This window comes from Amblyraja radiata, chromosome 17 (assembly GCF_010909765.2).
Source record: "Amblyraja radiata isolate CabotCenter1 chromosome 17, sAmbRad1.1.pri, whole genome shotgun sequence".
Taxonomy (NCBI): Eukaryota; Metazoa; Chordata; class Chondrichthyes; order Rajiformes; family Rajidae; genus Amblyraja; species Amblyraja radiata.
The window spans coordinates 45,304,286-45,321,069 of record NC_045972.1 but is presented as its reverse complement, the minus strand read 5'-3'; the positions used below and the strand labels follow the sequence as shown (position 1 = coordinate 45,321,069).

Here is a 16,784-nt window from a genome sequence, read left to right as displayed (position 1 = left end):
CAGAAGCAGGCAAACGATCGCCGAGCTCGGCCTGGGGCTCACGGCCGTTGCGGTCCGGATCCGCCCCCACTTCTACTCCCAGAGCGGGGCCAAGAAAATTGAAGATAGACACAAAATGCAGGAGTAACTCAGCGGGACCGGCAGCATCTCTGGAGAGAAGCAATGGGTGATGTTTCGGGTCAAGACCCTTCTTTTCAGACTGCAGAAAGATCTTGACCCGAAACATCATCCACTGCTTCTCTCCAGAGATGCTGCCGGTCCCGCTGAGTTACTCCAGCTTTGTGTCCATCTTCAAATTACGTCACGCGCTCCAGACGGCTGTGCGGGCGCATGAAATCGTGCCCGACCTTCGCGGGACCGTCGCGGCTCAACGCGACCACGAGGTCACGTAATTTGCGTGCCAAGGACACGTAAGTGGGACAGGCCCTTTAATTGGTACACGTGACAATAAAAGGCCTTTGAAACCTTTGAAACCGAAGATAGACACAAAAAGACACAAAGATGGACACAAATCTCTACAGGTCGGGAAACATTTGCAGTTGGAAGGGACAGGTACCATTTTGCTTTGGGGCCCTTCTTCAGACTGATCACGTTGAGCTCACTTTCTTGATTACTCCAGCACTATGTGCCTTTTTTTTGTAAACTGGCATCTCCAATTTTTCTTTTAACAAAATAAGTATATTTACAGGTACAACATCACAGTGAAAAAACACTACTTACTCTAAAGGTGACTTCTCTAACTTGAAATAGCCCTTGCTTTCCCTCTCTCTCCATCCCCTCCCCCTCCCTAGTTCTCCCACCAGTCTTACTGTCTCCGACTACATTCTATCTCTGTCCCACCCACTCCCCTGACATCAGTCTGAAGAAGGGTCTCGAACCGAAACGTTAACCATTCCTGCTCCCCAGAGATGCTGCCTGTCCCGCCGAGTTACTCCAGAATTTTGTGTCTACTCTAAGGTGACATCTATCTGAGAGGGAGAGATAGATCAGCCATGATTGAATGGCGGAGTAATAATAATAATAATAATGGATGGGATTTATATAGCGCCTTTCTAATACTCAAGGCGTTTTACATCGCATTATTCATTCACTCCTCAGTCACACTCGGTGGTGGTAAGCTACTTCTGTAGCCACAGCTGCCCTGGGGCAGACTGACGGAAGCGTGGCTGCCAATCTGCGCCTACGGCCCCTCCGACCACCACCAATCACTCACACACATTCACACACAGGCAAAGGTGGGTGAAGTGCCTTGCCCAAGGACACAACAACAGTATGCACTCCAAGCGGGATTCGAACCGGCTACCTTCCGGTCGCCAGCCGAACACTTAGCCCATTGTGCCATCTGTCGTCCCAAGGAGTAGACCTGATGGGCTGAATGGCCTTATTCTGCTCCTATCACATGAACTGAAAAGGCCAACATCACGATTTTCTTCATCCACTCCAATGAAGACACAAGGAACTGCAGATGCTGGGTTACCAAAAAAAAATCCACAGAATGCTGGAGTAACTCGGGCAGTCTGAAGAAGGGTCCGGACACAAAACGCCGCCTATCCCTCAAGGGGATGTGCAGGAAGGAACTGCAGATGCTGGTTTAAACGAAGATAGGCACAAAAAGCTGGAGCGAGTCAGGCAGCATCTCTGGAGCGAATGGATGGAATGGGTGATGTTTCAGGTCGAGACCCAGAGACTGAAGAAGGCATTTTTGTGTCTACCTTCGATTTGAACCAACATCTGCAGTTCCTTCCTACCACCTGGAAAGTCATTTTTCTCGCCTCTGGTCTTGAGTCTGTGCGGCTTTTCCCAGAGAGAGTGAGTTTTTTTGATATATATATGTATATATACACATGTTAAAGTGTGTAGTGCCTCTTGCGTGTGTTGAAGTTACTCCATCCTTGGCAGCTGCTTCAAGTGTTTGCTGAAGCCCTTTTATTTTGGAGACTTGGAAAGTTCCCCTCCCTCCCCCCCTTTCATCTGCCGCCTTCTAACCACACAGCACACACACACAAACAGTGTGGCTGCAACCAGCGGTGCTGTAATCTCTGGGAAGGTGTCAATCGTATTCCCCTGGCGGGTGAAGTGGGTTCCCCCTCCCCTTTCCCTTTGCTGTGGCCGCCTCTCTTCCCTGTGTGTGTGTGTGTGTGAGAGAGAGAGTGAGAGAGAAAGGGGGAGGGCTGGGCAAACTCAGGGTAAAGCTGAGCAGAGGAACAGTTACTGGATGGAGTGAGTGAGAGGCGGTGTGAGCCTGCTGCATGTAGCAGAGCAGAGCAAGGGTGGCAACTAGCGCTGGACTACTACCTTTAACACCACCACCCTCCCAAATGTGCCTCTAAACGCTGGCAGATGCAGCAAGACAGCTAGAATGGGCAAACTCCACTCGAAACATGGTAAGCTTTTGATCACAGCCACTGCATTCATGTTACTGCAAAAATGTAGCAAATCTAAAAGTAATCCATGTTTATTTTCCACCCCCCTTTCTAATCTGCAGCCGCCGTTTGTAAACCGAGAGAAAGCCCAGAAGGTGAGCATAGTTTGTTTTCAATAATTGTGTGTGTGTGTGAATTTTCTTTTTTTTCTTTTTTAAACTTTTTTTTAACCCCCTCCATGTTTTTGCCTGTGTTACTTGTGACAAGAGGGGGAGGAATGGAACTGACCGCTTTCTGTTGCTCTCTGGTGTGTGTTTAGGTGACAGTTTCGTGGTGAACGCCTGCCTCAATCGCCGGGGGCTGGAGGAATGGGTGGCTGCACAGGATAAGGTCCCGGGTTGCAAGGCACAGCCCTGCCGGCTCTCCACCGCGGTAAGCAAGCAAGCTACCTCTCGCTCTCTCTCTCCCCCTCTGTCTCACATACTCCTTGTGTTGGTCGGGACAGGACAACAGAAGAGAGCTGAGGGGTTTAAAATCCCACCCCCCCAAAAAAACAACTCCTCTCCCATTGACATAACCAGACTATGCAATGAAACTATCCACACAGTTAGATGCTGGACTTTCTGATCGTTTAACCCTTTCTCTGCAAACTACCCTGTGCAGCAAATAAAGTGTTCTTGCAAGAGAGAGACAGAGAGACCGTAGAGAAATCACGTTCGCAATGGCGAGCGTGTTGGAGCGGGGACAGCTTGGCTGGAAATTGTACCGCTTCGTTCAAGGCCACCAACCCCGGTTCAGGTGACAGAGGGGAAAGTGATTAGACATTCCAACTAGTTTCTGGTTGCACGTCTGTTTCTGTTTAACAACCCTCCTTGTTTGCCGAAATCGGAATCTGTGTGCGGTTTTTATAAAGATGTTCTGCCTGAGCCTCCACTCTCTCTCCCTCTCCCCCACCTCCATCGCAACTACAAATGTCTCCCTTGGATATCTGACCTGCTGAGAGAGAGTCAAGAGTGTTTTATTGTCGTGTGTCCCAGATGGAAAGAACAATGGCATTTCTAACTTGCAGCAGCACAAGAGAATGTGTAAACTTACCTACGGTTCTGCCTCCTCTCCCCCTCCCCTCCCCAGTTAAAAATGTCCCATAGGATATCTGACTGATTTATCTTCTACCCCCCTCCCTCTCTCGTGCCCCGCACAGTGTCTGACCTCCCTACCAACCCCTCATCTCCCTAAACAAAAGTGGCCCATATATCTGACTTGACTTCCCAACCCCCTGTCCCCAGAGTGTCCCGGAGAGAGTGGGTTTCTGCCTAACCCTCCCCCCCCCCCCCCTCTCCAAAAGTAAGTGTCCCGCAGAATATTTCACAGACCTCCCTACACACCCCCCCCCCCTCCCAAAAAGTGTCCCACAGAATGTTTAGCAAGGAACTGCAGATTCTGGTTTAAATCGAAGATAGACACAAAATGCTGGAGTAACTCAGTTCACAAGCAGCATCTGTGGGGAGAAGGAATGGGTGACGTTTTGGGTCTGTCCCAGACAGATGGGTTTTCTGTGGAAGCCAAATCTGGAGTTAGTTTCCTCTCACTAGCTTAGCCTTGAGTGGGGTTGGGGGGGGGGGGGGGGGGGGGGTGAGGGGGAAAGAAGGAGAGGGATGTTTGAGGACTTAAAACAGGCGCCCCCAGTTTGGGACCAAATCCAGGCGAAAGGCGACGAAAATATTATTTAACGTAGAAACATAGAAAAGAGGTGCAGGAGTAGGCCATTCGGCCCTTCGAGCCAGCACCACCATTCAACATGATCATGGCTGGTCATCCAAAATCAATACCCCGTTCCTGCTTTCTCCCCATATCCCTTGATTCCGTTAGCCCTAAGAGCTAGATCTAACTCTCTCTTGAATACATTTGATTAAAGGGCTTGCCTGACGGTTTTACAAATGTACTGTGTGATACTTGGCTTGCATCAAAGGGCTGGATTCTGGCAGGCTGCCTGTTAGAATCTGACGTGCAACCTTTCAAAACCCAGTGTAGTAACTAAGCACGATTTTAATGTCTGTTTTTGTTTCCTGGGGCAGGCAGGCAGGTCGGATGTGTTTCCAGTGTAGTGGTGATTTTGTTGCCTATTTTCAACGTTCAGCCTTATCTCTGTCATATGCTCTGGGATGCTGGCACTTTAGACTTTAGACGCCCACTGGTTTTAGAATTTTAATCGCGCCGCTCAAAATTCGACAAAACCCTCATCGTTCGAGGTGACTGGATCATCAGGAATAGGTGACGTTTTCGGGTGGAGACCCTTCTTCAGACTGAGAGTCAGGGGAAAGGGAATCGAGATATACAGACGGTGATGTGGAACTGGTACTATAGTAACTCGGCGGGACAGGCAGCACCTCTGAAGGGAAGGAATGGGTGACGTTTTGGGTCGAGACCCTCCTTCGGACAGAGAGTCGAGGGGCTGGGTCACGTCACCCATTCCTTCTCTCCAGAGATGATGCTGCCTGTCCCGCTGAATAACTCCAACATTTTGTGACTATCTTCGGTGTAAACCAGCATCGGCAGTTCCTTCCTACGTATAGAACTAGTACTAGTTTCGCTGTTGAGTTTAATTGGCTCATTATAGCCTAGTCCAAAGCCAACAATGGACCATTGTGGGCTCCACCTTTCCTTGGTCACCCTTACTTTATGCTTATCTTTGTCCTACATCTCTCTACATTCACCGTCTATATCTCTCGTTGCCCTTTTCCCCTGACGCTGAGTCTGAAGACGGGTCTCCACCCGAAACCTCACCTATTCCTTCTCTCCAGAGATGCTGCCCTTCCCTGCTGAGTTACTCCAGCTTTTTGTGTCTATCTTCGGTTTAAACCAGCATCTGCAGTTCCTTCCAACGCAGAATAAACAGGAAGTGGTTGGACATCATCTGTGCAGAGGCAAGTGTCGAGGCTGTGAATCAGATGTTATTGTCAAGCGAAAAAGCTTTGAAGTTGTAGCAATTCATCCTTTAGAAATTTGAAAAATGTGTTTGTGTTGTGCAAGCGTGCTGATAACTAATATCAATTGCAGGCCACTTCCACTTCAAGAACAGTTTTGCTTAAGGCACTCTGTAAATATATTTCCTCATCTAACACAATGGTCATTAGCAAAATGGAGGCCAAGTCGATGGACATATTTAAGGCAGAGATAGATAGATTCTTGATTAGTACGGGTGTCGGAGGTTATGGGGAGAAGGCAGGAGAATGGGGTTTGGGAGGGAGAGATAGATCAGCCATGATTGAATGGTGGAGTAGACTTGATGGGCCGAATGGCCTAATTCTGCTCCTATCACTTAAGAATACCAAGTGCTGGAGAAACCCAATGGGTCAGGCAGCATATGTGGAGGGTTGTTCACCATGGATCGTGATGGCATTTAAAGTCTTTTGCAATTACTAGGTTTCGGTCTATTATTGAGAAGCTTTGTTGCATGCTATCCAAACAGGCCAGATATACCGTGCATGAGTACAATCAGTTAAAACTCAAGTACAATCGAAGAGCAAAGAGGAAGACACAGAGCTCAGGATATCATCATCATCATCGGCAGTCACTCGAAATGAGTATGACTGTCGTCTCATGGAGGACGCCCGTGCGTGACTTTGTTTAACGTGGGGAGACTGGTGCACACACAGCCACCCCACAGTCCTTGACAGATCTGGGTCAGGATCCAGTGGCATGGAGTCCAAGACGACCGGAGACCCTTTTCTGCTGCAGCCTTCATCCGCCTTCCCAGCCGTTGTGACGCTCCACTAAGGTCAGCCATCGTCCCCCGCCTGTTCCACCGTTGAGGTCTTGGTTGGATTGCTCTTTGTCAGGGACCTCCCCCTCGACCTTACCGCCATGGGTGGCCCTATCAGGAGCGTAGCTCCAGACGGCATCGCTCTCAGGATCTCAGGTCCACGCCTTCTCCACCACGACAAGGTGACAATCCACGGAGAAGGCAGGGTTTAGCATCGTAGAGTCATACAGCATGGAAACTTGCCCTTCAGCCCAACTTGCCCATGCCGAACAAGATGCCCCATCTATGCTAGTCCCACCCGCTCCCATTTGGCCCATATCCCATTAAACCTTTTCTATCCATGTACCCGACCAAATGTCTTTTCAATGTTGCTGTAGTCCCAGCCTCAACTTCCTCCTCTGGCAGCTCGTTCCATACACCCACCACCAGGTTCCCCTTCAGGTTCCTATTAAATCTTTCCCCACTCGCCTTACACTTATGTCCTCTTCTACGGCTTCCTTGAGCCCCATCCCACCTGATGTCTCGTTTTCACACCTTACACTTCCTTATCTCTGTGTCTCCCTCTCCCCTGACTCTCAGTCTGAAGAAGGGTCTTGACCCAAAACATCACCCTTGACTTCTACCCAGAGATGCTGCCTGTCCCACTGAGTTACTCCAGCATTTTGTGTCTATCTTCACTGTAAACTAGCGTCTGCAGTTCCTTCCCACATATCAGGTTATTGCCCACTACAAGCACCAACTAAACTGTGAACTACAAACGGACTGGGTTGCACTAGGGATTTGGGACTTTGCTTTGAGTATATGGGTCTTTTTTATTTATTGAACGTTTTTTTTTGTTTGCTTATTATATCCATTGAGTACTACGTTTACAGGCGTATTGTGTTGCTGCAAGTAAGAATTTTATTGTTTCGTTTCGGGACTATATTTCCGGCACGGTGGCGCAGCGGTAGAGTTGCTGCCTTACAGCGCCAGAGACCCGGGTTCAATCCTGACCACGGGTGCTGTCTGTATGGAGTTTGTACGTTCTCCCTGTGGTCTGTGGAATTCTCTGCCTCAGAGGGCGGTGGAGGCAGGTTCTCTGGATACTTTCAAGAGAGAGCTAGATAGGGTTCTTAAAGATAGCGGAGTCAGGGGATATGGGGAGAAGGCAGGAACGGGGTACTGATTGGGGATGATCAGCCATGATCACATTGAATGGAGGTGCTGGCTCGAAGGGCCGAATGGCCTACTCCTGCACCTATTGTCTATTGTTACCGCGTGAGTTTTCCCTGGGCGGTCCGGTTTCCTCCCGCACTCCAAAGCTGTACAGGTTTGTAGACTGTGGTAAAAAATTGTAAATTGTCCCTCGTGTGCGTGTGCGTGTGCGTGTGTGTGTGCGTGTGTGTGTGTGTGTGAGAGAATGTGCGGGGATCGCCAGTCAGCGCTGACTGGGTGGGCCGAAGGGGCCGTTTCCACGGTGTACCTCTAAACTAAACTGGACACGCAGGTTTGTAGGTTAATTGGCTTTGGTAAATAATTGTAAATTGTCCCTAGTGTGTGTGTGTGTGTAGGATAGTGCTGGGGTGCAGGGTGATCACAGGTCAGCCTGGACTGTGGGCCGCAGGGCCTGTTTCTGCACTGTCTATCTAAAGTCGAAAAGTCTAACGCCAAATTTGACAATGAAACACTCCTGACTCTGGTGAACCTGGTGACTCCAAGTAGGTTTTAAAGCTGGCTGCGGCAAGACTACTTGGAATTTGCTGTAATCCTGTGTCTGGACCTCTTCGTGGTGAATGAATGGATTGCAGGAGACGAGCTCACACCTGGGGCCAAGAGTGAGTTGGCTGTTGTAGTTCAAGTGAGTTTATTGTCATGTGTCCCTGATAGGACAATGAAATTCTTTACCACTTGGAGAAGGGTTTTCTTTTTAAAGGGCCATTGTGCTTCCCCCTCCCCCCCCCCCTTCTCTGGTGCACGAATGTTCACTTGTTGGGAGCAGAATTAGGCCAGACATAAAAACAGTTTTTATCCACGAGTAGTTGCTCTACTTGACAGCCAAAAATCTGTAGCCTCCCTTTGATCTGGTATTTTGTTGGTTCACATGCTTGATCAATGGTGTTTTATCATTAATGTTTTATTATTATTAATGTTTAATGTTTTCTCAGTCATTCGTAACTGTCACTGTATGTCATGTTGTTGCTTGTGGGCGGAGCACCAAGGCAAATTCCTTGTATGTGAATACTTGGCCAATAAACTTACTTACTTACTTATTTGGCCCATCAAGTCTACTCCGCCATTCAATCGTGGCTGATCTATCTTTCCCTCTCAACCCCATTCTCCTGCCTTCTCCCCATAACCCCTGACACCCGTACTAATCAAGAATCTATCCATCTCTACCTTAAAAATATACATTGACTTGGCCTCCACAGCCGTCTGCGGCAAAGAATTCCACAGAATTCATTATCCTCTGACTCAAGAAATTCCTCCTCAACTACTTCCGAAAGGAATGCCCTTTAATTCTGAGGCTGCGACCTCTGGTCCTAGAATCTCCCACCAGTGGAAACATCCTCTCCACATCCACTCTATCCAGGCCTTTCTTTCACTTTTCGGTAAGTTTCAATGAGGTCCCACCCCCCCCCCCTCATATTCCTTCTAAACTCCAGCGAGTACAGGCCCAGAGCCGACAAACGCTGACGCAGGAGAGAGGAAAAGAGAAAATAATTAAATCTGCTTGAGATGGACTCTTGTGAATGGAATGGAACGGTATCTTGAGTTCCTGCAGGGTGTCGGCTGAAAGGTAACAGAAGCCTCTCAGCCACAACCTACTGCTGACAGGCCATCTGAGGATGTGTGGATTCCACCCATCATCCTGTTAGCTTTGCTCATTCATGCTGAACGCACTGATAAATATAACTTATCCACCAGCCATCGTTGCACAATGCATTTCAGTTGTGGAACTCCGATGCGTGGCAACTTCCATTTGGCCCATCTACATAACACCAGAAATACAGGATGAAAAATATATTTTAAGATCGTCAAATAATTCATTTATAACGGTAGTCACAGGGTGGCGGAATCTGCGGTGTTCTTTGCCACAGACAGCTGTGTAGGCCAAGTTCATGGCTATTTTTCACGTGTTGGGAGCAGAGTTAGGCCATTTGGCCCATCAAGTCTACTCCGCCATTCAATCATGACTGATCTATCTTTCTGTGGAAAGACCTTTCTGTGGAGTCAGTGGAATTCTCTGCCTCAGAGGGCGGTGGAGGCCGGTTCTCTGGATGCTTTCAAGAGAGAGCTAGATAGGGCTCTTAAAAATAGCAGAGTCAGGGGATATGGGGAGAAGGCAGGAACGGGGTACTGATTGGGTATGATCAGCCATGATCACATTGAATGGCGGTGCTGGCTCGAAGGGCCGAATGGCCTACTCCTGCACCTATTGTCTATTTTTAAGGCGGAGGTAGATGGACTTGTGATTAATACGGGTGTCAAGTCAAGTCAAGTCAAGTCAAGTCAAGTGAGTTTATTGTCATGTGTCCCTGTATAGGACAATGAAATTCTTGCTTTGCTTAAGCACACAGAAAATAGTAGGCATTTACTACAAAACAGATAAATGTGTCCATATACCATGATATAAATATATACACACATGAATAAATAAACTGGTAGTGCAAATAACAGAAAGTGGTTGCTAATAATCAGAGTTTTGTCCGAGCCAGGTTTAATAACCTGATGGCTGAGGGGAAGTAGCTATTCCTGAACCTGGTTGTTGCAGTCTTCAGGCTCCTGTACCTTCTACCTGAAGGTAGCAGGGAGATCAGTGTGTGGCCAGGATGGTGTGGGTCTTTGATGATACTGCCAGCCTTTTTGAGGCAGCGACTGCGATAAATCCCCTCGATGGAAGGAAGGTCAGAGCCGATGATGGACTGGGCAGTGTTTACTACTTTTTGTAATCTTTTCCTCTCCAGGGCGCTCAAATTTCCGAACCAAGCCACGATGCAACCAGTCAGCATGCTCTCGACTGTGCACCTGTAGAAGTTCGAGAGAGTCTTCCTTGACAATCCGACTCTCCGTAATCTTCTCAGGAAGTAGAGGCGCTGATGAGCTTTTTTGATAATTGCGTTCGTGTTCTCGGACCAGGAAAGATCTTCAGAGATGTGCACCCCCAGGAATTTGAAGTTCTTGACCCTTTCAACCATCGACCCGTTGATATAAATGGGGCTGTGGGTCCCCCTCCTACTCCTTCCAAAGTCCACAATCAGGGGTTATGAGGAGAAGGCAGGAGAATCGGGTTAGGGGGGAGAGAGATCCGCCATGATTGAATGGCAGAGTAGACTTGATGGGCCAAATGGCCTAATTCTACTACTATCGCTTATGACTTATGACCTTATGACCCAGGATTAAAGTGTGTTAACTATAGCGAGATGTTGGACAGACTTGGATTGTTTTCCCTGCAAAGCCAGAGGTTGAGGGGAGACCCGAAGCAAAATAATGAGAGGTATAGACACGGTAGACAGTCAGAACCTTTCCCCCAGGGGTGGAAATGACAATGACTAGAGGGCGTAGCTTTTAAGGTATGAAGGGCCAGGGGCGGAAAACCCGGGGGGGGGGGGGGCCAGAGGGGACACGTCCCCCCCATGTTTGGGAGGTGGGCGACATCCCCGCCAGGTTAACCTGCCTGGGTTTGCGGGAAATATGGCCAGCGCGGAGAAACAGCGCTGGTATCCCGTCAATCCAGACAGGGCTGTTAGTTAACCCGGTGAGACAGGCAGTTGAGCTGCATTTAGCGCTGGATTGTGTCTCCGAAGCCTCGCGCCAAAAAATTGTGTCGCCCGTCCCCTCCATGTTTTGATAGTGAGTTCCGTTCTTGTGAAGGGCACAGTTTAAAGGCGATGCGCTGGAGAAGTTATTTCACACAGAGGTCGGTGGGCCATGAGAAGGAGGGGTGGTGGTGTCGGCGGTACGGCCAGACAGCTGGCCGGGCTACCGACTGGCGGGGCCACGGGTGAGGCGCTGCTGCTGCTGCTGCACTCCACGGGCTGCACTACGTCAATAGACAATAGGTGCAGGAGTAGGCCATTTGGCCCTTCGAGCCAGCACCGCCATTCAATGTGATCACGGCTGATCATCCCCAATCAGTACCCCGTTCCTGCCTTCTCCCCATATCCCCTGACTCCGCTATTTTTAAGAACCCTATCTAGCTCTCTCTTGAAAGCATCCAGAGAACCCGCCTCCACCGCCCTCTGTGGCAGAGAATTCCACAGTCGGGACGAGAGGCGGGGCCGTACGCGGCGCTCCGACCCAAGTAGTAGCAGTCAAATACGGGACAAGGGCGGTCCCGTGTGGGACAAGCCAATTTAGCCCAATATACGGGATGTCCCGGCTAATACGGGACAGTTAGCAATCCTATGTCTGCATCATGAGCAGGTAGATGAGATTAAATTAGCTTGGCAATCATGTACTTGTGGGCTGAAGGGCCTGTTCCTGTGCTGTAACTGTTCTATGTGGAAACAAAGAACTGCAGATGCTGGTTTACAAAATCAAAAGAAGGGTCTCGATCCGATTCGTCACCTATCCGTGTTGTGCAGGGATACTGCTTGACCTGCTGTTACTCCAGCACTTTGTGTCTGTACTGGTCTATGTTCTATGAATGCAGAACTGTAGCTCATCATGTTAGTGTATTGAGGGGTAGGCTGTGAGTTTTGTTATAGTTTGGAGATAGAGCGCGGAAACAGGCCCTTCAGCCCACCGAGTCCGCGCCGACCAGCTATCCCCGCACATTAACACCGTCCTACACACACTAGGGATTTTTTTGTCGCATTTATACCAAGCCAATTAACCCACAAAAACTGTACGTCTTTGGAGTGTGGGAGGAAACCGAAGCCCTCGGAGAAAACCCACACAGGTCGACTGTGGGGAGAACGTACAGGCCTCCTCCTGCACCTATTTTCTGTGTGTCTATGTTTCTATGATTGTCGGGCCTGCGCTTGGTCTCGCCGATATATAGGAGTCCACACCTGGAACAGCGGATACAGCAGATGAGGTTGGAGGAGATGAAAATAACATTGTTTGTGTCGTTGAAATGTTGACAGACGCCCACAAATTGACCGTAAGAAATTCTTCCTCCTTTCAAACGCTGGCAAACTTTAATTTCCTCTTTGGCTTCAGCCAGACTGCAGGGTTTTGTTTTAAAAGCTGCACTTCAAGAAAACCCTGGCTAAATAGGAAGGTCAGAGAGCATCAGTGGATCGGGAGACGGTTCATGTTTCTCGACTGCAGGGGATGAATTCACAGTATTTGAACGGGCGGAGGACTTGGGCCATTTATGGAGCTCTCTCGACTTTCTGCCAAGACCGAGTCGGCGAAAAGACGGCAGCAGAGACCATCTCGTGAGCCCATCGTCTTTCTGGAATTGCCTCATGAAGGTGCACTCATAAATCACGTAATCACCAGGAACGCAGCGTGGTGGGAAGGCGTCCAGTCACCTTGCAATTTGCCAGAAGGCACTTGGTCTTAGGCAAAAACCAGTGGAAAACCTAAGTTATGTCACAGCTTGAGTGACATTGCAGGCAGCACAGCGACGAGGCCAGATGAAATATGTTCGAACAACAGCTGCTGGAAGTGGACAAAGAGACTGGAATTTTTATGTGACAAATGCATTCTTTCTCTCCGTCCGCTCTCCCCACTCGCTATTTGTCGAACTGCAGACTTTAGTCCACTTGAGGTTATTGTCACGTGTGCCGAGGTATAGTGAAAGGCTTTTGTTGCGTGCTAACCAGGCAGCCGAAAGACATTTCGTGATTGCAATCAAGCCGTTTGCCGTGTTCAGATGCATGAAAAGGGAATAACATTTCGATACATGATAAAGGAATAATGTAAAGCGTGTAACGTCCGATCAAAGATAGTCCGAGGGTCACCAATGAGGTAGATAGTAGTTCAGGACTGCTCTCTGGTTGTGGTAGTGTTCAGTTGCCTGAGAACAACTTTACTGCACTCTATAAGTTTTTGCTATTTAATCCGATGCACTGTTGTGTTCTCAGTGATGTAAGTGAGTTGGTATGCTTCCGATAGTGCAATTTGTATCCTTCTCTCACTTCAGATTTGGCTGCACAAATAATCGAGCTGCTATTACGCAGGGTTTTCACTGCGTATCTTTGTAGAAATCCATTACCTGACCTTGCTGAGAGGTCAAAAGGATTAACCAGGTTGAGTTTATGTTTGCTGTAGTGTCCGGTAGCAAAGGCAATACTGTAGCACTCGTTTAAAGAGAACCTGGGCTTTCACATCAGAACTTGCTGACTGGGCTCCAGTGGACCGCAGTGAAAGGTTTTTGTAGCCATGTTAAGTGAATGACAATAAGCAAGGCACTGTGTAAAGTTGCAGGCTGTGTGCGGTTAGTTTTCTTATTATCCCATTAAATTCAGCCGAAAGCATTGAAGACACACTTTGGCAAAATGGCAATGGGGAGATGATTGTGTCGAGCATGGAATCATCTGTGGCTTTTGTCTAAGTTCGCGTTTGTTATTTTCTCGTGAACTGAGGCAGTTTTACTTCAGTTTGTTGTCACGTGTACCGGAGTACAGTGAAAAGCTTTTTTTGTTGAGTCAGCGGAAAGACTATGCATGATTAGAATTGAGCCGTCCACAGTGTACCGATGCAGGATAAAGGGAATAACGTTTAGTGCAAGGTAATGTCCAGTAAAGTCTGAATTAAAGAGAGTCCGAGAGTCTCCAATGAGGTAGATGGGAGGTCAGGACCGCACTCTAAAACCTGCTTTGCTGGCGTAGCTGGTGGAGCTGATGCCTCATAGCTCCTGGTTTGATCCTGACCTCGGGTGCTATCTGGTATAGGATTTGAGTATAGGAGCAGGGAGGTTCTACTGCAGTTGTACAGGGTCTTGGTGAGTCCACACCTGGAGTATTGCGTACAGTTTTGGTCTCCAAATCTGAGGAAGGACATTATTGCCATAGAGGGAGTGCAGAGAAGGTTCACCAGACTGATTTCTGGGATGTCAGGACTTTCATATGAAGAAAGACTGGATAGACTCGGCTTATACTCGCTAGAATTTAGGAGATTGAGGGGGGATCTTATAGAAACTTACAAAATTCTTAAGGGGTTGGACAGGCTAGATGCAGGAAGATTGTTCCCGATGTTGGGGAAGTCCAGGACAAGGGGTCACAGCTTAAGGATAAGGGGGAAATCCTTTAATACCGAGATGAGAATAACATTTTTCACACAGAGAGTGGTGAATCTCTGGAACTCTCTGCCACAGAGGGTAGTTAAGGCCAGTTCATTGGCTATATTTAAGAGGGAGTTAGATGTGGCCCTTGTGGCTAAAGGGATCAGGGGGTATGGAGAGAAGGCAGGTACGGGATACTGAGTTGGATGATCAGCCATGATCATATTGAATGGCGGTGCAGGCTCGAAGGGCCGAATGGCCTACTCCTGCACCTATTTTCTATGTATCTGTGTGGAGTCTGCACGCTCTCCCTGTGACCGCGTGGGTTTCCTCCGAGTGCCCTGGTTTCCTCCCACATCCTAAAGACGTGCGGGTTTGTAGGTTAATTGGCCCTCTGTAAAATTGCTCTGAGTACTCAATAGTTCTTTATTAGGTGCGGCACGGTGGCGCAGGGGTAGAGTTGCTGCCTCACAGCGCCAGAGACCCGGTTTCAATCCTGACTACGGGTGCTGTCTGTATTTTCTCCGAGTGGGTTTTCTCCGAGTGCTCCGGTTTCCTCTCACACTCCAAAGACGTGCAGGTTTGTAGGTTAATTGGCTTCGGTAGAATTGTTGATGGTCCCTGGTGTGTAGGATAGTGCTAGTGTGCGGGGTGATCGATGGTAGGCGCGGACTCGGTGGGCCGAAGGACCTGTTACTAAAGTCTAGAGATTGGTTCCAATAAAGCAAGGGGTGTGAGCTTTACCCACTGGAGGCCAAGAGTCAAAGAGTGTTTTATTGTCATATGTCCCAGATGGGACAATGAAATTCTTACTTGCTGCAGCACAACAGAATATGTGAATATGTAAACCTTGTATAAAACGGGGGAAGAGAGAAAAAAAAGTTCACTAAATAACAAATATAGTGCAATAATAATATTGTATTTTGCAGTTCAGAGCTCAGAGCTTATTTGCTGTGGTGTTTAATAGCCTGATGGCTTTGGGGCAGAAGCTGTTCCTGAACCTGGACGTTACAGTTTTCAGGCTCCTGTACCTTCTTCCCGATGGCATTGGTGAAATGAGTGTGTGGCCAGGATGTTGTGGATCCTTGATGATTTTGGCTGCCTTTTTGAGGCAGCGACTGCGATAGATCCCCGCGACGGTGGGGAATTTCATGGGTGATGTATTACTGATGTTGAAAGCTGCTGCCAAACATTTACAAGCAAAAAGAAAAGGTTGTGGGATGAGTACTTTCCTTTACGTAGCCCCTTTCTACCTCCCAGCTATAGATGGTGTAAAATGAACCTGGCATCAGATTCCTCTCGCAGCGTCTGGTTAAAAGGACGCGTGCAAGTTCTGAACAGATACAGCCACAAGCAAAGTAAATACTGGCTTCAGTACAAGGAATTCAAAGTCTCCATGTAATGTGTAGCTGGTAGTTTACCATTCTAAATCAGTGAGACCTGCATTATACATAACTGCATGTGAACATTCAGAATGTGTAGGAAGGAACTGCAGATGCTGGTTTAAACCGAAGACAGACCCAAGAAGCTGGAGTAACTCAATAGACAATAGGTGCAGGAGTAGGCCATTCGGCCCTTCGAGCCAGCACCGCCATTCAATGTGATCATGGCTGATCATCCCCAATCAGTACCCTGTTCCTGCCTTCTCCCCATATCCCTTGATTTTGTTAGCCCTAAAAGCTAAATCTAACTTGAAAGCATCCAGTGAATTGGCCTCCACTGTCTTCTGAGGCAGAGAATTCCACAGATTCACAACTCTCTGGGTGTAAACATTTTTCCTCATCTCAGTCCTAAATGGTTTACCCCTTATTCTTAAAATGTGACCCCTGGTTCTGGACTTCCCCCAACATCGGGGAACATTTCTCTTGCATCTAGCCTGTCCAATCCCCTAAGAATTTAATATGTGGCAGAACAGCTGATTTGTTAGCATCAGTTGAATAATCTCCTTCAAAACATTTTTATCCCTGAAACAGTACAGATGTTACCCTCAGAGAAAGCTAAGTATTTATGTCAGATATAATCCAAATAAACAGTTTGCAGTTGAGGAATTCAAATCAGCAGAGATCATTAACTCTAACACTGGAGTAACTCAGCGGGATAGGCAGCATCTCTGGAGAGAAGGAATGGGTGACGTTTCGGATCGAGACCCTTCTTCGGACTGAGTCTGTGAGTCTGCCTGTCCCGCTGAGTTACTCCAGCATTTTGTGTCTGCCTTCGGTGTAAACCAGCATCTGCAATTCTTTCCTACACATTAACTCTAACATGTTTTATATGGTGAGATTTTACAGTAGGACCATGCAAATGATATCGGGACTTTCTTCTGCATTCCTAATTCACACAGAAAGCAAACTATCCAAATAAAATTTACATATATTGTTTATTTAAAACTTGGGGAAATTCTTTTGCTTAAAGTGAAGATGGTAAAATAATAAATTAAAATTCACTCCATTAACTGACAACGCAAATTACTTTGAAGATAGACACGGAAAGCTGGAGTAACTCA

The 16,784-nt window shown here is 47.9% G+C and overlaps 1 protein-coding gene across 3 annotated transcripts in view; it reads left to right on the top strand.

Annotated features, from left to right (window-relative positions):
• The first annotated feature begins 1,888 nt into the window (after positions 1-1,888).
• Positions 1,889-16,784, top strand: part of nkd1 (NKD inhibitor of WNT signaling pathway 1) — an 81,534-nt gene continuing 66,638 nt past the window's right edge. For 2 of the 3 annotated variants that reach the window (XM_033036357.1, XM_033036355.1), the window contains exons 1-3: positions 1,889-2,384; positions 2,486-2,518; positions 2,683-2,795. In XM_033036357.1, the coding sequence (XP_032892248.1) occupies positions 2,360-2,384; positions 2,486-2,518; positions 2,683-2,795 (171 nt within the window). In that variant the 5' untranslated portion in view covers positions 1,889-2,359. The remainder of the gene's footprint in view (positions 2,385-2,485; positions 2,519-2,682; positions 2,796-16,784) is intronic. The other variant, XM_033036356.1, reaches the window with a different exon arrangement.